This window comes from Vulpes lagopus, chromosome 8 (genome assembly GCF_018345385.1).
Source record: "Vulpes lagopus strain Blue_001 chromosome 8, ASM1834538v1, whole genome shotgun sequence".
NCBI lineage: Eukaryota > Metazoa > Chordata > Mammalia > Carnivora > Canidae > Vulpes > Vulpes lagopus.
The window spans coordinates 128,325,923-128,348,961 of NC_054831.1; the positions used below are offsets into that span (position 1 = coordinate 128,325,923).

At 48.8% G+C, this 23,039-nt stretch overlaps 2 protein-coding genes across 3 annotated transcripts in view; both read left to right on the forward strand.

Moving 5' to 3' along the window:
• CAPZB (capping actin protein of muscle Z-line subunit beta) overlaps positions 1-23,039 on the forward strand; it is a 130,118-nt gene that overhangs the window by 14,273 nt on the left and 92,806 nt on the right. The gene's annotated exons all lie outside the window — the stretch shown is intronic.
• Positions 9,022-15,592, forward strand: LOC121496655 (WD repeat-containing protein 61-like). The gene is made up of 2 exons (XM_041765146.1): positions 9,022-14,600; positions 14,639-15,592. The coding sequence occupies exons 1-2, from the start codon at positions 14,324-14,326 to the stop codon at positions 15,271-15,273; spliced, it is 912 nt and encodes a 303-aa protein (XP_041621080.1). The 5' UTR covers positions 9,022-14,323; the 3' UTR covers positions 15,274-15,592.

Here is a 23,039-nt window from a genome sequence, read left to right on the forward strand (position 1 = left end):
TGGCCTTCTCCTGCCATCCGCTGTCCATCCCGCTGACCCTCCAGGCCTGGCTCTGGCCCTTCGTGTCCACCAAGCCTTCTCTGACTACCACAGCCCTGTCCATCCCGTCTGCGCCTCCACCCATCCATGCAGGTGTTCGGCGATGCTCTCTGCTTGGAGGTGGGCATGATTGGGTACCCTCCATATCTACACAGAGACCATTCAGGGTGGGGGCCACAGTCAGAAGAACCTGTTGAATGAAAGATAATTGCTGTGTAAGGGGGTATGTGCAGGTGCAGCGAAAGAGGGTGTTGGGCAGAGGGCAGCACAGCAGGGGTTCCAGGGGAGAGGCTCTTGTTGGAATGGAGTTGAAAGGACTGATTTGCCAGGAGGACACATGGTGGAGACACGGGCGAGGGAGGCGGGGGGGGGGGGAGGGTGGTGGTGGTGGTGGTGGTGGTGAGAGAACAGTATGTGTAGGAGAACCGTGGCATGTTCAGAGGGACTGGCAATAATTTAGTTGTTGGAGCCATAAGGGTAGGGGTGAGAGGGTTTGATGCCACCTGGCAGGGGTCACTCATGAAGGAGGCTCCGATTTCACCTTTGTCCATTTTCATGCCCTCCCCACACCCTGACCTGACCTATAACACAGCCTTGCCCCATGTGATTTACCAGTCGTCTTTCTTCCCTTGAGTAGTATTTGCTGGTGGTTTGTTACCCGTCCTCCTCCCCCATCATTATTTGCCGAGTGCCTCCTCTGCTCTGTGCCAAGTCCTGGGGCACTTGGCCGAATGAAAGGAGGACCCCACCTTAAAGAGCTCACAGCCTGGTGGGCGAGACACATGGCTATCTATTTGGGTGTAAATGCCAGTGACGGGGACCTTGGCAAGCGTCCTGACCCCCTTCCTTGCCTTATATAAGGGATCCCTTTGGAATCTGACAGTACTATTTTTTAAAGTTTATAATGTTTTTCCTTTTATTGTAAAAAGTAATGTGTTCATTATAGAGAAGTTGGGAAATATAAAAAAGGAAGGGGAAAAGTGGCCTGTAATCTTGCCCTGCCAGCAACTCCAGTTAACCTTTTGTTTTGCTTCATTGCCTTTGTCTCTGCATGGTTTTTAAAGGTTTCTCATAGATTGCATTCGTATTTTTATGTTATTTATGTCATGCTGTTTTTCACAATAACTTTGTGATAAAAATTTCATGAACAAGTTTTGGATGACTTAATATTTCAACTGATTAAGACTCATTTGCTTAACTGTTCCCCTGTTGTTGGAAGGTAGGGGTTATGCAGTGGAGGTCTTCGTACAGCACTTTTTTGGGGTCCTTCTTATTTGCTTGTTGAGTGCTATGACTGTTCCTGTAGGTTGTATGAAGTGTGAACTCTCCTCGCCTTTGTGGTTGTGTCTTAAGGTATGAATTCTCTCGCTGCCCATGTGATTGTGCTTTGAGGTATGAACTTTCTCCCTGTCCATGTGATTGTGACTTGAGGTATGAACTCTGTCTCCACCCATGTGATTGTGCCTTGAGGAATGAACTTTCTCCTTGTCCATGTGATTGTGACTTGAGGTATGAACTCTCTCTCCACCCATGTGATTGTGTCTTGAGGTATGAACTCTTTCCTGGCCTGTGTGATTGCATCTTGAGATATCAGTTCTCTCCCTTCATGTGTGATTGTGCATGGTACCACTTAAATGTAGAATCTAGACAAATAAAAGTGAAACTTAGTTGAACAGTGGTTGCCAGGGGCTGGGGCATGGAGGAAATAGAGTTTGGTAACAGGGCACAAACTTTCAGCTACAGGATGAATGAGGTCTGAGGATCTAATGTGAAACATAAAAAAACCTTGTTGTATGTGTGTTTCTACTTAAGGACACCATTTGATACAGCTTTTGATACAGCTTCATTCCTGGACCAGCAGCACCTTAACTCATGTCTGGATGAAGCTCCTCTAGCACACGCATGCTCTCCTTGGCACACGCAGCCTTCCCGTGCTTAGGAACGCTGGACAGCTCTGTGCTTGGGGGCCATTTTAGACCGCGGAATCAACAGAGAGCACAGAAATGTGGGAAAGGTGACACTAAAGAGACTGTGAGAGGGACTCTTGTTGATAGCGCAAGAGCCAAAACAGGAGCATTGCCTTGTTCCACCTCAGATCGTGCAGGTTGGGCAACTCCGTTTTTGCCATTCTGTGCATGTCTGGGAGTGACTGTGGAAGGGCCACAGGTATTGATTTGAGGGCTACAAATAAATTTGAGTGAGTAGGTGAATTTGCACACATGGAATCCACAGACAGCAAGAACCAACTGTGCACACAAAGTGCTGGATAAGCCTAGTGTGTGGCCACGTATCTACCTGGTGACACAGGTGGTTACAGTGATGATGTTTTAAAAAAATAAGAATTCAGGGTTGCCTGGGTGTTGCAGTCTTGGTTTTGGCTCAGGTCGTGACCTCAGGGTTGTGAGATCGAGCCCTGCGTTGGGCTCCATGTTCAGTGTGGTATCTACTTGGATTCTCTCTCCCTCTGTGCCTCCCCACCGCACTCATGCTCACCCTCTCTCTCTAAAATAAATCTTTAAGAAAAATAAAAACTAGGGGCACCTAGGTGGCTCAGTGGTTGAGCATCTGCCTTTGGCTCAGGGTGTGATCCCGAGATCCTAGGATTGAGTCCCGCATCGGGCTCCCCGCAGGCAGCCTGCTTATGCCTATGTCCTGCCTCTCTCTGTATGTCTCTCGTGAATAAATAAATAAAAATCTTAAAAAGAAAAAAAGAAAAAAGAAGATTGTAATAGAATTCTTCCACAAATTTTGATTTTTGTTGTTGTTGGGAGGGGAATTGTGGGGGAAACCATAATCCCTGCAAGTGTTGGAGACATAGTTTTCTCATAATGAGTGTGAATCTTTCTCCAAGTCTGAGAAGACTCGAGTGCTTGGTTGGGTACTACTTCCTCTTGGACACAGTCTGACTCTACTGTGATCATAAGATCCTTTGTGTCTCTGGTGATTTTAGATGAGCCTTTCATTCCTAGGACCTTCAGGGGGTGGGTGGGCACAGCTCTTGAGAGCCTGCCACCCTGTAGTGTCTTCCAGCTGCAGATCCAGCATCTGACACTGGTGTGGAAACAGAGAAGGGGAAGCATAACCAGGTATTTCGGGAACCCAAATTGTACTTTAAACCAAAACAGCCATGGTAATTTGGGAGGCTCTGGGGGGGCTTCCGGCCTTCCCCCTGCTGGGAGTTCAGTGAAGGCATGCAGCAAAAAAGAGAGGAGGGTTGGATGGTGACATCTGCTTCACTGGAGGAAGAGACCCAGATTAAACATTTCACAACTGGCTCAAGTATCCAGAGTGGAGTAAGGCTGTCTGGACAGCAGTTTTGGGGTGGGAAGACTGTTGGCTTAGCCTGGATGAACTTAGGAACAGGGATGCCCTGAGCTGTGGGCACTCACTTCCTGGTAAGAGCTGGCTTACCAAGAGGCGCTCCACACCTCTGTTCCTCTCTCTCGCTTTCACCCTTTCCTCTGGTTTTTCCCTTTAGCCGGCTGCCAGGGTGAGCCCAGGGTAGAGTTGCCCTACCCAGCTGTCTGCCAGCATATGGTGCTGTATTTTTATGTTACCTTGATCATGACTTATATAATGTTTTTCTTTAAATTGCCTTGAGCCTAACACCTCAGTCTACTTTTGCCTCTTTCTAAGCAGAAACATCCGTAAGGTCATGTTTGAGGTGCTAGTTACATTTTTTCTGTGCATATTAAAAACAGGTAAGCACTGGATCCCACTTGTCTGTACCCTTCTAAAACCCTCTCAGACCCCAGGGATTTGCACACCATATGGGAAATGATGCAGGGGTGGAGGGCACGGCTCTGGGGCTTGGAGCCCCAAGTACAGGCCCCGTCTTGACTGCGGGGCTGTGTGATCTCTGGCAGCGGGTTTCTTCCCCCCTTCTTCATACTGGACTGATGAGAGCACTGGGGGCCCTCCAGGCTTAAGGATCCCAGGCTCTACCTCTGTGGTCTCCCAGCCCTTAGCAGCTCGAGACTCTGACCTGGACCTGTAATGCATTTACTCAGAGAAATAGAGATTTAAAAATATTGCAGCTCAGGAACATTTTGTCTTCCCACGTGCTTCTTATTTTTATTTGGGTTTCAGCCCTCCTAGCTTATTAGCCAAAGAAGCTGCTTGGTCTAGTGCAAAGAATAAGGACTTGGGGCCTGGCAGCGTCATGAATCTTTCCACCCAGGCCTCCTTCTCAAATGTGGGAGTGGATGGCCCTTGTGGCAGGCCTGTCACACTGTGAAGGAGGCCGGGAGGGCAGAGCACCATGTTGTGTGACGTGGGTGCAGCGGTAGTGTCACGTCAGGTCCAGGAACAGAGTAGTTGTTGGACACAGATGTAAAGCCCGGCTCCTGGAGCCAGGCCCCCTGAATTTCTGTCCTTGCCCCTCCATTTTCAGCTGCACACATAGCTTTTGGTGTCATTTAACCCTGGGGCTGATCCCCCCGTCAGAGTGTCTGTTGGAGGGTACACCAAATAAAACAGGTAATGCTCCTGCCGTCGTACCTGGCATTCAGTAAGGGCTCTAGGCATGCTGTTGGTGGCTCTGGTGTTATTAATGAGATGGCACGTGTCAGATGAGTAGTAAGTAGCACCTGGGTACATAGTAAGTGCTCAGTAAATGGTCACTGCTGATTTGCTAGTAACACAGTGGCTGGAGCGGTGGAAGGGGCAGTCCCGGCCTCTGGGCTGAGAAGATATGTTGATTTTCTCCATTGGACTCTGGTTGGCCCTACAGACTTGCCAGTCCACTACCCCTTTAAGGTTTTGTGCCTACAGCTCACCGATAGGAACTGGACATCCATCAGATCACCCCACCCCAACTGAGCCAGGACCCAGATCTCTCCTCTGAGTCCGACCTTGAAAGAGTAACTCAGCTTTGGAGTGGGCAATATGACCTCGAGATTAAAATAAAAATTGTTGGGACGTCTGGGTGCTCAGCGGTTGGGTGTCTGTCTTTGGCTCAGGGTGTGATCCCTGGATCCTGGGATCGGGTCCTGCATCAGGCTCCCTGCATGGAGCCTGTTTCTTCCTATGCCTGTGTCTCTGCCTCTTTCTCTATCTCTCATGAATAAATCTTTATAAAAAAAAATAAATAAAATAAAAATTGTTGCATAAAGTACTGTCTCCCTTCTATCCTTGCCCTCATGGGCATATCTCCTCCAACCTGCCTCTCCTTCCCCAAATCCATGGTCCAACGCTGGTAATATTTCCAAGTCTTGTCACTTTGGTTTTTTTCCTTTCTGTAAATTCATAGAAATGGAATCACGGTATATAGTCTTTTGTGTTTGACTTCTTTCATTTAGCTTGATTTTTTTTGTGGGGGGGGGGGATCCATGCACGTTGATGCATATATTGAGATTTTGTTCCTTCTTATTGCTGTGTAGGATTCCATGGTATGGGTATATCACAGTTTGTCCATTTACCAGTTCTTGAACATCGGGGTTGCTTTCAAGTTTTTGTTATAAATAATTCTGTAAATCTTCATGGGTAAGTTTATGTGGAGACATGTTTCTTAGCTCATTTTTTAAGACATTAACAAATAAATACAAGTAAATTTTTTACTGCCCCCCCCCCTTCTGTAAATATAAAAGGGTGAGGTAGGGCAGCCCCTGTGGCTCAGCGGTTTAGCGCCGCCTTTGGCCCGGGGTGTGGTCCTGGAGACCCAGGATCGAGTCCCACGTTGGGCTCCCTTCATAGAGCCTGCTTCTCCCTCTGCCTGTGTCTTTGCCTCTCTCTCTCTCTCTCTGTATGTGACTCTCATGAATAAATAAATAAAATGTTTTAAAAAAATAAAAGGGTGAGGTATTATAAAAATGCTTCAGCACTCTGGTGTGGTTTGTTTTTTTTTTTGAAAGGGCCTTACTGCCCGATGGAAGCCCCAGATGAATCTTTAATTTGGTCATATATACTAACATCCCAGGAACCTAGGGTGCCAAGTGGCCTTCCTGGCTTCTGGAGGGGGTGCCAGCCTGCGGGGACTTCAGAGAACGTGATGGAGGTAGGAGTTCAGAGAGGATCACCCTCTGGGTTTTATTTTTTCTATTTTTTTATTTTTAAAGATTTTTATTTATTCATTAAGAGAGAGAGCAAGGATTTAAGAGACACAGGCAGAGGGAGAAGTGGGCTCCATACAGGGAGCCCGACATGGGACTCGATCCTGGGCCTCCAGGATCATGCCCTGGGCTGCAGGCGGCGCTAAACCGCTGCGCCACCAGGGCTGCCCACCCTCTGGATTTTATTCCATGTTGCAGAGCCGCTTGCTCCATGGACCATTGGAAGAGGCAAGTGGGAGGCTGTGCTGGGCTTAGATGGGGTCACATGGGTATTTTGGCATTAGAATTAAATTGTAAAAGAAATTAGCTTGTGCACTGAGCATATCCTGTTGTAGAACACGGGCGTTTAGCAGAGGGAAACTACTGGGCCTTTTATGGTCTTTCTGTGTAAGTGAGCCTTGATGAATGACCACTGACCTATTTTGAAGCATGTTCAGTTTACTGATGTGGGTGGAGGACACTGGTACAAGTTAGGTGTTTGCTCGGAACAGATGTAATTAAACTCCTATTTACTTTTACCTGACTCTGGTCTTCATTGCCTTCTAGATCCTGACACCCTCCTTCCCCCAGTAATAAATTGTAACTTTTGAGGGAGATTAGGCTTGTTAAGAATATCCAAACTTAATTTAAAAAAGGAAGGCTAATGGGATCTTTTCCTGATCTTCTGGTAGCGCTGTTAGCAGGCAGTAGGATTTAGGAAACCAGATGCACTGTATAAGAAATACGCTTAAGGATGTCTTCGGTCTTCTACAGCTGTGCTGTCCACTGCAACTTTCCGTGATACTGGAAGTGTTCTCTATCTGTGGTCCAGCAGCCACCAGACACATGTGGCTCTTGAGCACTTCACTGTGGCTAGTGTGATTGAGGAACTGAATATTTAGTTTTACTTAATTTTTATGAACTTATTAAATAACCAGGTGTGTAGTGGCTACAGTATTGGGCTGTGCAGGTATGGGTGAAGGTTGACTCCCACTGAAAAATTCTCTTTAACTTAAACTATTCTAGATTATAGCCGTAGGGAATGCCATTAAGTGATTAAAGAGCAGATTGGGTGATTATGTTGTTTCATGCACAGTACTACTTACATGTCCTGTGTACTGTTTGTGTAGCACCTTCGTGGGCGCCCTCTGTTGATAAGGCACCATGCTGGGTAATCAGAGGTTACCTTCCTTAGGGCTCAGTTTCCCTGTCTGTACCGAGGCTGTTGGACCAGATGGGCTAGATTTTTTTAAATTTTATCTTTGATAGCAAATAGCACTCATTTATTGAACAGCCCCATGTGCCGGGAGTGGTATTTGAGACGTTAAATAAATGCATTATCTCATTTCAATGGAATGATTTTATCTTTGAACCAAGGAGACTACTCCGTGTTGTTATCCTAGCCTCCTAGATGAGAACGTGGAGGCTTGGTGAAGTCCTTTACCTGTAGCTGTGTCGCCAGTTGACTGTAGAGTTCAGATACCTCGTTCAGATTTGCCTCATTCTAAGCTCATTTTTAGTGAAAGCTTTATTTATGCAATGGCTATGTTAAAAATAGATCTGTTTTCTTAAACATTTAAAACTTTTTAACTCTTTGAAAATTCAATTAGATTTTTTTTTTTTTTAAGAGAGACTATAGCAGTGCTGAAGTTAGGGGTCAGTGGCTATGAGGGTTTAGGAGTGAGGTAAGCAGGTGCTATAAGCAGAGGCCAGCCCATCTGGCAAGCTTGTGTCCTCCACGCATTTCCATGAAAGGCTTGCTTTGAACATGCTCCCATTGGGATGCCCATGCTCAGCGCAGGTCAGGCGAAGCTCAGCTTCAACCAGGATCTCTGGGGAATGGCAGTGGGCTGGGGGCCGAGCTTGGTCCTCCAACATTCTCTTGCCACCCCTCACCCCTGCCCCCTGTGCCACAAAGCAATAGACAACCATGGGAAGGCTTTCTGTTTGGGAGTGAAAAGTTGACTACCCATCTGCTTCCTGGCTGGGCATCCTTGTGCAGGTCACTCTGTCTCTCCATGCCTGGGAGGTTTCACTCCTACGTCCACCAGCAGTCCTTCTGAGGTTGTCCTGTGAAACACACTGTTCTGGGTGTGGAGGACGTGGCTGTGAATTGAGTTCTGCCTTCATGAAGCTTGCGTTCTGATTGATGGTGAGCTCTCCTACTCATCCTTGAAATAGGAGCACTGAACTCAGTAAACTACCGCATGGGGTTGTTTTGAAGAGTAGACACCCAACTGATACAGCTCCTGGTGCCCTTCTTCAGAGATGGCTGGCTTTCCTCAAGCATTTTGAGCTAGAGTCATTTACTGCCTGCTGTCTAAAGAGCCAGGATGGGGCACCTGGGCAGCTCAGTGGTTGAGCATCTGCCTTTGGCTCAGGATGTGATCCTGGGGTCCTGGGATCTAGTCTCACATCGGGCTCCCCACAGGGAGCCTGCTTCTCCCTCTGCCTGTGTCTCTGCCTCTCTGTGTGTGTCTCTCATGAATAAAAAATGAATGAATGAATGGCCAGGACACTCTTCAGCTTAATCCAGGGGGCAGATGGTGTAGATGAAGCCCCTAGAATAGTGCTGGGACTGGGGTAGTCTTCCAGTACATGACGTTTCTTTTTCCCAACACCTTTTCCCTTTGTTAGACAAAGAAATCCTTCCATGTGGGAACTCTGAAGTAGGGGCTGGGAATCTGAGCCAGGAGTGGTAGGATGTTTCAAAAAGAAGTAAATCAAAGCAAATCTCTCATTCTCTTTTTAAAAACACTTTAATTTCCTATTTTTCTCACTACTAAGGTAATACTCCATTTAAACATACAAACGTGGGATCCCTGGGTGGCGCAGCGGTTTAGCGCCTGCCTTTGGCCCGGGGCGTGATCCTGGAGACCTGGGATCGAATCCCACGTCGGGCTCCTGGTGCATGGAGCCTGCTTCTCCCTCTGCCTGTGTCTCTCTCTGCCTCTCTCTCTCTCTTTCTGTGACTATCATAAATAAATAAAAATTAAAAAAAAAATAAACATACAAACGTGTAACTTGGAAAACGAACTGTCCCTTAATTCCACCCCTCTGATAGTGCTAGGAGTGATACATATTTGTCTAGAGATTTTCTGTGTGTGCTTAAACATTTTTTAAAAAAATTGTTCCACCTCTACAGACGGCCATTCAGTCTGCCTTTTTCAGTGTGTCTTACTGTCCTTCAAATCCTTTTTCTGCGCACAAGGAATCAGGGTCCTTCACTTGAACAGCCTTGGTCTTGTCCTGAGGCCAGTGAAAGGGAGCAAACGTCCTCTGCGACTCTGGCGCCAAATGGGGATCCTGGTTAGAGATGGAGGCCTGTGGAAGGCTGGGCATAAGTGGGGAGCCCAGCAGGGGCAGCCCTGTCCCCCCACCCTATACCCACTCACACACCCTTGTGCATGGGTTGCATCCTGGCTTTTTCTAACCAAGTGGAGGCTTTCGCTCTCTGGATTTATAGCTTAGAAGCGCCATCTCCACCCAGTGGTAGTTGGAGAGCCCGCCTGCGTCTTTCAGAATTGGACCTAAATTTGGTGAAATTGACCTTCATTGGATCTTTTCTCTGTTAGTTGTTTCACGTGGAGATCCTCTTGGAAGGATCTCCACATTTTTAGATTACAGCACTGTACACATAGGCTTTCAGACCCATCAACTTGTTTTCCCACATGTGTGGAGGTGTTTCTCTACATTAAGAGGGAGTGGTGGCATAGGACAACGACAGATGCTGTGAATGTCTGAAGTTATTAAAACTTAATTAGAAAACTGTTAATCTGAACCATACAAAATTGCGATCTTTGTGGGCCAACAGTGGTTGGCTACTGGCAGTTTCATAGGGCTCAGTCTCTTAAAACTTCAGTGTGAGAAGTTTGGATCATAGATGGAAAAATTATTTGCTAATTGTCTCATTTTTTAATAAGTCCTTTCATTTCTCTTGTGCCTGTGGATTTTGAGTAGTGATGGTCATAGGCCACGTGTAGTCTTTTATCTTCCTTTTTTAAAGATTAATATGACCAGACAGTGTGCCGTCCCCTCCCCCCATCTGTTAGAACAGCCCAAATCTGGAACATGGACAACACCGAATGCTGGCGAGGACATGGAGCAGCAGGAACTTGTGTTCGTTGCTGCTGGGAGTGGAAATGGAACAGGCCCTTTGGAGGAGTTTAGTGGGTCTTTACAGAACTAAATATGCATTCCGGCAACCATGCTCCTTGGAATTTACCCAAAAGAGTTGAAAACTCATGTCCACACAGAACCTGCACAGGGGTGTTCAGAGCAGCTTTATTCATAAGTGCCAAAGCTTGGAACCACCAGGATGTCCCTCAGCAGGTGAGTGGATGAACAGACAGTGGTCCATCCCAGTGGAACAGTATTCAGCACTGCAGAGAAGGAAGCTGTTGAACCATGAATGGACACGGAGCCCTACATGCACGTGTTACTGAGTGAAAGAAGCCAGTCTGAAAAGGTCACGTTCTGTGTGGTTCCAACAGGGGGACCTTCTGGAAGAGGCACACTGCAGAGACAGTGAGAAGACCTGTGGTTGTCAGGAGTTGGGGAAAAGAAAGGCCGGGACAGGTGGAGCACAGAGTATTTATAGGGCAGTGGAAGGACTCTGTGGCAGATACCTGGTGTGAAAACTATGGACTTTGGGTGATGAGGCTGTGTCGGTGCAGGTTCATCACTGAGAACCACTGCACCACCCTGCTGGGGGACGTTGGTAATGGGGGAGGCTGTGCAAGAGTCAGGTGGGAAATCTGCGCCTTCTGCTCAGTTTTGCTGCCACCCTAAAACTTCTCTAAAAGGTGAAGTCCATTAATAATAACTTCTTTGACCTAAGACTTCTCCCCCAAGAGCAAGAAGTCTTCCTAGCCGTCCATCCATGATGGCGCTAACCTCCCCGTTGTCCGTCTTGAGGCTGCTTCTGGCTTTTTTGCATTCTGAGCAGTGTTAGAGTGGGGTCCCTTATGTGGTTTTCCCTGTATTTGGACCCCCAGGGGTGCTGTTAATGTGTCTGCGTGGGAACACTTTCACAGCCCTGGTCGGATACTGCCAGACTGCCTTGCCAGGGGGTCAGGCCAAGTCAAAACACCGCCGACGGCCTGAGGGTCCGTGTGTTCCTTCCTTGCTGGCCTTGGGTGTTTCCCCCCTAAATTTCTGATTTCATAAGCAACGAACAGGACCTCATTTTCTGTTTGTTGGTTAGTGGGGTTGACTGTGTTTGCTCACACACGCGCTGGCTGGGCGTGCACTCAGTGTCCCCTCTCCCCACCCAGGAGTCGTGTGTGTCGATGTGCTCATACACACCGGTAAGTTGTATGTTACCGGTAGGTAGTCGTGTCAGACCAGAGCTCCCCGAGTGTACACAGTGGATTACGCGGTGCCCTCCGAGCCGGCCCCTGAGCCATTGTTGGGGGAATTAGAGGTGCCTAATTAGTGCGGATCAAGCTGGAAGCCAGCACTGTAGGCCTTGTCTGCAGTCCCTGGGGCCCAGTGGTGACTTCAGTGGCATCTTCCACCTTCAACTGTTCTGTGAACTCAGCTGAAATTTGATCACATTACAGTATGGTTAAGGGGCCTAATTAGCCGGAAACCTCAGGAAATTCGAAAATTAAAGAGTCCATTAATCCCTAGGCCCCTCCTTTGGTGAAGGGCTCCAATTCCCCTTTGGTTTGCCTGATTTTCCTGCTGTGCTTTAGCTCCAGCGAGACTTGGATAGAGTGACAGCTTTTCTGCTGGAACTTCCTGCCTTTCTGGGGTTAAATGGAACCCTTTAAACCTCTCATCTTCCCTCCCCATACCACCGAGCTAATCTCCAAGTAATAGTCTGGAATGCTGGTCATTGTTCCATTTCCTGGATGAAAATCCTCCTGAGCCCAGTTAAGGTGAGTGTCATGACCCCAGCCAGACCCCTTGACCTCCTCTGACGTGGAGGAGCAGGAGCGACCTGTGCAGTAGTGTCCCTTGTGCAAGCTGTGTCTGAGAATAAGCACCCCCATTCCTTGTCCCTTTGAAACATTGGTGGTTTGTGTTGTGTTTTAGATTCCTGTGGTCTGAGCAGTTTGTGTGCTGGTAGTCTGCTCCTTCCCCCTCCTCCGGTGACCCGTGGGGGCAGCCCGAGTGAGATGGTGTGAGATGCTCTAAGGATGTCATGTGCTTCGTTGGGCTGATACTTGGCCAGGCCCGTAAGCTGGAGTAGCCTTTCTGTACAGTGCAGTCCTAGCCGGCATGGTGGGTCTGCATTCCATCCAAGACGAGGCAGTTCCCTTGAAGGGCACCTGCATTTAAGAGAACTGGACTGGGATCTTGAGGCTGGCGTTGCTGGAAAGATGTGCCCGTATGACAGCCTCAGTATGAAACCGAGATCTATCTATTGCATGTGTGCGTGTGTTGTTAGCTTCTTACGGAATAGCTGATCCTGCCTTGGATTCGCAGCTGACCCTCCTCCGAGAGGTTTTATTAGTATTCAAAGATTATTTTTGCATTTCTTTTGTTTATTTCTCAAAGCTCTTCTCACTCCAGCTCGTTCCATTTACCATGGGAGCATATTATTTGGTTGCTCTTAAAGTTATGCACCTTGCATTTAAGAACCTATAAAATACAGGAAATGGATCTTTATTTTTCTTCTGAAAACAGTCTGCCCTGAGACTGTGCTCTCTCCATGGCTTGGAGAGAAAGAGTCCGGTACCTGTGTTATGTGGGACGTGACCGTGTCCGTGGACCTCGGAGTCAGCCTGCCCTTTTGGAAGGCTTTAAGATGAGTGGCACATGTGGGCATTAGGGCTGTTCTCTTCTCTCCCTCTAGCTCCTCGGCGACTTTTACAGAAAAGGATCACAAATCCAAAGGTCAACTGTGGCAAGTGGATGATGGGAGTGACCTGGCCAGGGTGTGGGTGTGCTACTGGTAGTAAACTGCCGGTGTAGTATGTTGAAAAATAGCAGTCACATGGCCATTGGGGATCAGTGAGGGGTTCCTGCCTGTCTGGACTCCCATTACCTGCTTGGGCACACCCATCAGCTGGCATGTAGAGGGCCTTTGAAATTGGCCCCTTTCAGAGAATAAAGCTTGCTTGTTGAGTTAGATCATAGAAATGGAAGCAGACTATCATCAAAGTCTCAGATCCATGAGCCCTTGGGAGCCCCAGGCATCCTCATGGGTGTTTGCTGGCTGGTAGTGGGTGCTTTGGCCACACTCCCCTCCCCTTAGCTGGGACTCAGCCTAGCTTTGGCCTTCGCCATTTCTCAGATGGCACCTGTTTCCTCTCCGCCTGGGTAGCTCTGCCTGCTTGCCACTCAGGAGGTGTTGGTCGCCTCCATCTGCCACTCCGTCCCTCGGAGCCACCCATAACCAGCTCGGGAGGCTCGAGTGGGTGGCCCCACAGGCCCTGGGCTTCCTGGCTGCTTGGTGTGCAGTTCAGCTTCCTCTTTGCAGGCTGGTTCCGTGAATTCACAGTGTGCACACAGCCCCTCAGCCCCTCCTTCCTGTACCAGAGCTTTATCTTTTCGGGCCAGCTCCTGCTGACGCCGCAGTTTCACAGCTTTAGGCTATGGGGCCTTTTAAACCATCCGCTTAGAAGAAGTGCTTCACTAGAAATGGTCCGCCTCTGCCTTGCAGTCTCTACGCTCCACTACTTGAACCATCATTTGAAGTCTGTTGGAGAAAATTGGGACCATTTCCTGACACATGTTATCGAAGGCTTTGGCGTTGTGGTAAAGAGGGCAGGTTTGCAGCCTGGATCCCCCAACCCACTGCTGTGTGGGCAAATCACTGAGCTTCCCTGCTTGCTTGGGATGAATGTGTGTCCACAGGGTCACCAGGATAGAGATTGGACATAAATGTGTAAGGTAGACAGAATGACTAATAGTAGTTCTTAGTAATCTTAGATAACTTTCCAAAATAAAAGCAGTGGGAAACCTCCAAAAGTCATTTGTGTGATATTTTGTGGAAGAGAGTTTCTAAAGACCAGGATGTAGCTCTTACAGGAGACATTATAGAACTGACTTGCTCCCTGGGGTCTGTCTCATGTGGCCAGTGCCTCATTCCTCGTCCCCCCTGAGGGGTGCTTCATCCCCTAGTGCTCGTGTGAGTTGTAAGCATGCTGTCTTTTGTATGGCTTTCCTCTCCAAGGTTTCTCGGATTCCTTCATTTCTTTCTTTTTTAAAAAATATATTTATTTAGACAACAAGTGTGGCGGCTGTGCAGCCGGCAGGGCGGCAAACTGTTTGGCCTGTAGCCTTCCTCCTTGGTTGAGGAAATGATCAACCAGTACAGTATTCTTTTCAAACAAGAACAAGCCCATGATGATGCCATTTGGTCAGTTGCCTGGGGGACAAACAAGAAAGAAAACTCTGAGACGGTGGTTATGGGGTCCCTGGATGACCTGGTGAAGGTCTGGAAGTGGTGTGATGAGAGGCTGAACCTACAGTGGAGTCTAGAGGGACATCAACTGGGCAGGGTGTCTGTGGACATCAGCCACATGCTGCCCATCGCTGTGTCCAGTTCTCTTGACGCTCATATTCGTCCCTGGACTTGGATAACGGCAAACAGATAAAATCTATAGATAGATCTATAGATAACGGCAAACAGATAAAATCTAAAGATGCAGTGGATGCCTGGACTTTGGCCTTTTCTCCTGATTCCCAGTATCTGGCCACAGGAACTCATGTGGGGAAAGTGAACATTTTTGGTGTGGAAAGTGGGAAAAAGGAATATTCTCTGGACACGAGAGGAAAATTCATTCTTAGTATTGCATATAGCCCTGATGGGAAGTATCTGGCCAGTGGAGCCATAGATGGGATCATCAATATTTTTGATATTGCAACTGGAAGACTTCTGCACACGCTGGAAGGCCGTGCTATGCCTATCTGTTCCCTGACATTCTCCCCAGGTTCTCAGCTCCTGGTCACTGCATCAGATGATGGCTACATCAAGGTCTCTGATGTACAACATGCCAATTTGGCTGGCACGCTGAGTGGCCATGCATCATGGGTGTTGAATGTTGTGTTTTGTCCTGACGACACTCACATTGTGTCCAGTTCATCTGATAAAAGTGTGAAAGTTTGGGATGTTGGAACAAGAACCTGTGTTCACACCTTCTTCGATCACCAGGATCAGGTCTGGGGAGTAAAATACAATGGAAATCGCTCAAAGATTGTGTCCGTGGGTGATGACCAGGAAATCCATGTCTATGATTGCCCCGTGTAAACACGAGAGTCTCGCAGGCTGGTGTGCAGGTCATGACATTCCGTATCTCTCTAGCTTTAACAAAACAGAGTGTTTATTGGAATAGAAACTTAAATTTTGTAGATATGGTATCTGTTCATACTTTAACATAAAGTGTTCATAACACACACACACACACATATATATATGTTTATTTATTTAAATTCAATTTGCCAGCGTATAGTATAACACCCACTGTTCATCTCATCATGCATCCTCCTGAGTGCCCATCACCCTATCCCTCCACATACTCCCCTTATGCAGCCCTTGTTTGGTTCCCAGAGTTAGGTCTCTCTCGTGGTTTGTCTTCCTCTAATTCTTCCCATTGAGTTTCCCTCCTTTCCCTTATGGTCCCTTTCATTACTTCTTATATTCCACATATGAGTGAAACCATATGATAATTGCCTTTCTCCAATTGACTTACTTCACTCAGCACAATACCCTCCAGTTCCATCCACATTGATGGAAATTCATCCTTTCTGATGGCTGAGTAATATTCCATTGATATATGTGTGTGTGTGTGTGTGTGTGTGTGTGTGTGTATTGTCATTATCTTGATCCAATCATCTGTCGAAGGACATCTCAGGTGTGTTCACAGTTTGGCTATTGTGGACATTGCTGCTATGAATACTGGGGTGCAGGTGTCCCATCATTTCACTACATCTGTACCTTTGGGGTAAATACCCAGTAATGTAATTGCTGGGTCGTAGGGTAGCTCTATTTTCCTTCATTTCTTTGTTTCTTTTTTTTTTTTTTTTAATATTTTATTTATTTATTCATGAGAGACAGAGAGAGGGAGGGAGAGAGAGGGAGGCAGAGACACAGGCAGAAGGAGAAGCAGGCAGGGAGCCCGATGTGGGACTTGATCCCGGGTTTCCAGGATCAGGCCCTGGGCTGAAGGCAGGCGCTAAACCGCTGAGCCACCGGAGCTGCCCCCTTCATTTATTTCTAAGCTTTCATCTAGGACCTCCTGTGAGAGCGCCAGCCCTGTGGGAGACGAGTCTGCAATCCAGTGCGACGAGAAGCAGCTCACACGGGGTCATGGTCACTAGTGTAGATGCTGGAGCTGGTTGCCTGGGTTTGAATCCCACATGTCATGTCTGTTCCTCACTTTCCTCTCTAGAATGGGAATGGGGTAGTTGTTTGGAGGATGAATTAATGCATCTCACATGCTTCTTGCTCTGGTGTCCAGGAAGGGTACAGTAATTGTTTGTATTAGCACTGTCAGAGGCATTGATTCAGCAGATGTTCACCCAAGTAGTGAACAACACAAAATCCTTGCTTTGTTGGGATGAGGGAGATCATAAACACAAGCCTTTCCTGTGATAAGAAACAGCAGGTGGTGGGCAGGCGGGGCCCCCTCCTGTGGGGCCCTCCAGGCAAGGCAACAGTGCCGAGAGGGAGCCAGCCCAGGGGGGACCTGATGGGGACAGCCTGTGTAGGGGCATCAAGGTGGAGGAATGTAAGACAGGGTCTGCTGCTGAGTTGAGCCAGGTCAGGTCATCAGGGCCCTGATGACGCGGGTCCTTGTGCATCAGGTTCTATTCTGATGGTAACAAGGAGACTTAGGGTTTTAAGCAGGAGAATACTGTGATCTTATTTATGTTTTTTTTTTTTTTTTTTTTTTAAAAAGGTGGGCAGCCCTGGTGGCTCAGCGGTTTAGGCGCCTCCCTTCAACCCAGGGTGTGATCCTGGAGACCCGGGATTGAGTCCCACGTTGGGCTCCCTGCATGGAGCCTGCTTCTCCCTCTGCCTGTCTGTCTGTCTCTCTCTAATAAATAAATAAAGTCTTAAAAAAAAAAAAAAGGTTATTTCAGCTGCTGCACAAATTAAGGATTGTGAGAGGCAAGGGTAGAAGGAGGGTGAGGACAGTGGGATGCTCAGTGAGAGAGACGGTGGTACAGTGGATGTGGGCAGAATTGGGCTTGGGTCAGGGTCACAGGACGGCTAGGTTGACATTGACACCAACCTGGAGGCACCTGGAGTTTGCTGGCGGCTGGGTGGTGCTCCCCCCAGGGCTGGTCATCACCAGGCCTCACCCATCAGGATGTGTTGACTCCACGTCCAGTGCTCTTCCCACACCTCCCTGCAGCCTCTCACCATCCTGGCCGCATTCACATGGCTCACTAGGGACTGGGAGTCAGCTTGCAACCTTTTCTCTTCTTGGTGCTCACGCAGATATTTATTTATTCACTGACTGTGGGTCAGACACGGTGTCAGATCTGGGCAGTACGAAAGTGACGAAGAAGGACGTTGCCTTTGCCCCCCTGGAGCCTCCAGACCACCTCCAACCAGGTAGTCACAGCGCCCAGAAGGAGGCATGCTGCCACGAGGCTGCAGGAGGGGTAGACTTGAGCTGAGGGAATAGCAGCCCGGCCAGAAGGAACCACAGTGTGCGAAGCCCCAGGGCAGGAAGGAGCTTAGTGAGCATAGGGGGGTGTAAGGAAGACAGTGGTGGCAGGGAGCCGGATTGGAAACGAGAATGGAGAGATGGGCAGGACCCTCCTCCTAGTCACCGTTTGGGGGTGGCGGGGTGGGGGTGGTTTCCCAGGAGGCTTCGAAGGGCGTAGACCATGGGGCTGATCAAGTTTGAGTCTTCAGGTTTGCTCTGCCGCAGGTGTGGAGAGGGAGGGAGGGTGCTGGGGTGGGTGTGGGTCGGTCAGGAGACTACTGGTAGGCCAGGGGAGAGGTGCCGTGGGCAAGAGGGGGAGGGTTGGCACTGAGGATGGAGAGGAGTAATGATCATACTCGTCCTAAATGCTTCGTAGCCGTAGGACTGGCGTTTAGTGGATGCTCAGTAAGTGTTCGCTGTTTGCGTGACGGATGGGCTTTGGTGCGGGCAGTCTCTGAGGTTTCGGGTATGTGGAGGCCTCGTACTTTAAAGTTGTTCAGAGCCTTGGAGGCAGGAGTAACTGGCTGGTTGAGGGATGCGTCCTTTGCCCCTCTGCCCAGACTGTCGTGTGCAGAAGGCTTCTCACCTCCGGTCCCAGGCTTGTCACTGAGGAGCTGCGGCCGCTTGGTCTTGTGTAGCTTGTGTAGGTGGGGAGGGTGGCGCCTGCCTGCCGCGTCGCGGGAGGGCCTGCTGGCCCAGGTGGAGGCGCCTCGCAGGCTCCTCGGTGCTGCATACACGTGAGGTTCCTTTATCCAGTGTTAGTCCTCTCCGTCCTTCCTTCCGCCACGTGTTAGTTGGGGGTAGGAAACAAAGCTGTCATGTTTTGTCCCCTGGCGTCCTTAAAGGCTTCTCGAACGCCTGTGGCCGTGCGCCCTCCCTCCCGCCCACGCTCTTCCTTCCTGCCGGGCCCCCTGGGCCGTGATCCAGGCGCCGGATCTCCTGTGGGCTTGTCCTCGGGAACTCGGTGCTGACTCGGTGGGCATTTCCGAACCACTCCGCTGCCGAGGTTGAGGGGTTTTCGGACTGAAGCATCGTTAAGGCCTGAAAGTGAAACAGGAACCGCTGGTAATAATCATGGAAGGAGCAGTAACAGTCCACGCGCAGAGCTGACGGGTGCCTGTCAGCCTGCCCTGCACGGTGACACGCACTGAGCAGGGATGATTTTTGCAAACCTGATGATTCAGCAGTGTCCCCTTGGCTCCAGATGAGAGCAGTCCTGGCATGCAGGAATGAGTCTTGTAATAGCAAAGAGAATTCTTACAAATAATAAACATCCCTTTCTATTATCCAAAGATAAACATTAGAGGTGGGGTCACCGGGGTTTTTCATAACCTCTTGTGGACTCCTGACTGGTCTTTTCCAAAACAAACGTAGTGAGTTGTCTGCATTCGAGATACTTCTCTTCCCTTGCCCCTTTATCCTTCAGAAGTATGAGATTTTCCAACACAGGCCTCCCTATCAGCCGACATTGCAGAAGTATCAAAGGATAGTTTTTAAGGGTGTTTGCTTCCAAGGGTTCTTGTACCAGCTTGTCTTTTTCTGGACTCTCTTTTCTTGTTTGTGAAACAACCGAGTTGAACTTCGCTCATCTCCAAGTGATCTTCCTCCTGCTTCACGATGCACCCAGTCCAGGCGGCCTCTGCTCTGAGGCTGTAGAGATGCCCCTGACATGTATAGTAGGTAAAATGGACTTTGTGTAGATTGGATTCACACTTTAAAGGACTATATAATGAACTTTTTAAAAGTTTTTAAAAATAAGAATTCCGGGCAGCCCCGGTGGCTTAGTGGTTTAGTGCCGCTTGCAGGCTAAAGAATCTGAGGTTGGGTAATGATATTCCCATTTCACAGATAGAAGAAACTTTCTCTGAGGTTGGGTAATGATCAGCCCAGGGCGTGATCCTGGAGACCCGAGTCCCACGTCGGGCTCCCTGCATGGAGCCTGCTTCTCCCTCTGCCTGTGTCTCTGCCTCTCTCTCTCTCTCTCTCTCTCTCTCTCTCATGAATAAATAAAATCTTTAAAAAACAAACAAACAATCCTTGTTTGTGTGATTAACCCTGGCAGGAAGTCTGTTTGGAGGTCAGAAAGGCCTAGAATGCTCATGTGTTTGATTCCCAAAGCGGGGCCCACCCCTGCTGGTGAGTCAGACGTGGTCCTGCTTCGAGATGCCTTACTGTTGGCCTCTTCGGAAGGGCTCCAGCCTCATTTTGTGAATGCACGCTTGTCTTCCATTGGTCCAGACTGTAATCTGCAGCAAAGTCATCCCTGTCACCCACCTGACCCCCCTGAAGTTGAGTTCTGGCCCATTTGGGAGAACTGGGGCTAGCATCCCCTGGCAGAGCATGTGTTTGAAAACCACCATACCACTCTTGTCTAGAATCTAATATGCCAAAATGGCAACCACAGCCTTCTGAAGTCAATTCCAAAACGTAGATTGCTCCTAGGTATGGCTGCAGGAGAGAGCTGAGGCTTGCTCCCAAGACTGTCAGCATCAATCTGTCTATGAACTTGGACGGAGTTAGGGACAGCTGGGGGGATAATTGAACCAGGTGGATCAGGTTTCGAGTGTGAACAAAGATACCGAGAACTACCTTGTAATCATTTCAGTGTGAGGCATGCTCCCTTCTCCCTGGACCTTTAAGGAGGCTGAAATAGTTGAAAGGGAGCAGCCGAGAAAGAGGAACATGGTGATACCCTGTCTGTCTTCACCTGGAACTTGATCTGAAAAGGAAGTGGGGATTGTGGAAAGAGCGTGGGCCCTGGAGTTGGGTAAATGTGGTTCCAATCTTGGGTTGCCCTCTTCCAGGCACGGTGGCTCGGGGTGAGCTCCTGAACCTCATTTTCTTCCTTTCACCTACCAGGGAGTTAGAAGCAGTTGACTCAGTACATGTTAATGTGCCTAGTGGAGTGAGCATCGAAAAGTGGTGGCTGCTGTGGGGAATAGTATTTGGGCCTCCTAGAAAGGGTGTGATGATTTCGATGCTGGTCCTGTGCCTAGAGATCTACCTTGCTCTCATTTCATCTTGAGGAGTCTCTGAGGTCGGGTAATGATATTCCCATTTCACAGATGGAAGAAACTTGCACACGTGGAGGTAGGATTTAAGTAACCTGCATGAAAGTTTCATGAGAATTGCTGAGGACTGATTACTGGTGATCCCTGAGTGTTAGCACACAGAATGATTTTTTTCTTTAAGGACTCAAAAATGGTAATAGTCATGGTTTTCTCCTGATTTAGTAATAAATTGTAGAAATTTAGAAAAAAGAGCAAAGTATAAAAATAAAAATCACCTTAATCCTACTACTTAGACCAAATATTTGTTATTTTGGAGTATTTCCCTCTGGCCTTTTATGACTGTTATTTAATGTTCTGGTGGATATATAAATAGGTACCATTGTGTTTCTCTTCTGTTCTGGGTAGCAGTTAAAAACCTGGCTTCTGGAGCCAGGCTGGGTTCAGATTCCAGCTCTGCCACTTGCTAGCTTTGTGACCCTCGACGAGTTCTGTAGCTTCTCTGTACCTCAGTCCTCTCGTCTAAGAAATAGGATTAATAGTGGAAGCTATTTTATAGGCCCATTATGAGGATCGAATGAATTAGCACTAAGCACTTGGAATGGTGTCTGGCACACAGAAATCCTTTGTCAGTAAAACTGTGGTTAAAATCATAATCACCGTTTTTTGTGTATCGCTACATTTCCTTTATAAACCTGATTTTAGCTGTTTTGTAACCCACACTACGTAGACCTAGCATAATTTGCCTTGAAGATCTGCCGCTGCCTTTGTTACCCTGATCGTGCTAGTGAAGAGCTTAGGAACGAGGCCCGATGTCCCCGTGTCTCCAGTCTGAGACCAGAGGCGGAGCACCGAAGACTCCCCTCCCTGCTTCCTCAGCTCCAGTGCCAGATTTGATTCACATCTTGTCAGACCAGGGCATTTCTTTTTCTTGGCTGTTGTCAGAATCTCCAAGCCTCAAGACCCCCACTTTGCTCTCTTACCCCCGGTTCCGGCCTTGGAAAGTGTGGCCTTTCAGTCCCGCTCCGTGATACACAAGCAGACTTTGTGCCCGTCGGCCGCACATCGACTCCAGGGTCAGGAGGTGTGTGGCGGTGGAGCTGCTGGGGTTTCATCCACAAATGAAAACCACCTGGCCAGCTGCTCGGGTCAGATGGAAGCCAGATGGGGGAAGTGAGGAGGGGGCCCCCCGGGGCGGCCTGGAGCAGAGTCCGAGTGTCCTGTCCTGTCCTCTCCGCCCATCCCTGGCCTCCGCAACCTGCAGGGGATTGTTTGTAACCCGGTGTCTCTCCCGCGCCCAGATGGGTCCAGGGTGCAAGGTTCTCCCCTGTCCCGGGCCACGGCCAGCCTGGAAGTCGTGACCCAGAACCTACAGAGGTGACACGCATGTCAGATCAGACGGAAGAAGAGGAGCAACAGGTGGCTAAGTGGCCATTGGGGTGGAAACTGTAACTGTCAGGCTGAAGGGAGGCGGCAGGGAAAGTAAATAGCAAAGTTAATGGACTCCATATGGCACATGGTTTTGGATGTGAGCAAGGCCAGTGATTAGACCGAGAGACGTGAAAACAGCCCCCCAGGAAATGTGTTGGCTCAGTGACAACCTGCTGCAGACCTGGGAGTAAAGTGGGTCTGCTCCCCGGGCTGCTTCTCATGCGCATGCAGCATTTGCAGTTGAGTGAAGGAGAAAAGTAGGTAGGTAGGAAGGTAGGAGATAAAGGTAGGAGAAAAGTAGAAGGTAGGAAGGTAGGAGATAGTGAAGCACTTTGCATCTGCCTTTGGTCTGAGTTGTCCCAGTTGCCACCAGGATTTGATTCGTGATTCCGAGAGGAAAAGAGGAGGAAGTTTTTCCTCTATGGATTAAGGAGGTTGCCGGAGTGGAAAGTGATGCATTCATTTCAGTGTCTAAACACTCGTATTTGGGGGCAAAATATTAATTAGATACCCTGGCGGGAGGGGAGGAGGGAGGAGGCAGGGAGAGGCAGAGGCAATAAGCCTGTTCGGACTGATTTACAGCTAGGAGTAAGAGTTCTGCCTCGAAAGGAAAAATCCTCTCAGAGATAGAAAGAGCCGAGAGAGAAGGGTGTTCTGGATGTTTACTTTCTCCTCAGGAGCCTCCCCAGCAGCATGGCTTGCTGCTGAAACCACAGGCTCTGCAGCCGCAGTCTTAGGTTTGATTACTTGGAGATTGATTATTGGCTTGCCATGTTGGCTGCCTATTAACTCTCCGAAAGGAAAGCCCACGCACACCAGGGGAGGCCCTCGTGTGCCCCCGGAGCTGCCTGTTAGCTCCATCCCCACCTCCTCTTTCCCCACATGGAGGGAAGCTCCTGGGATACGCAAGTGAGAGT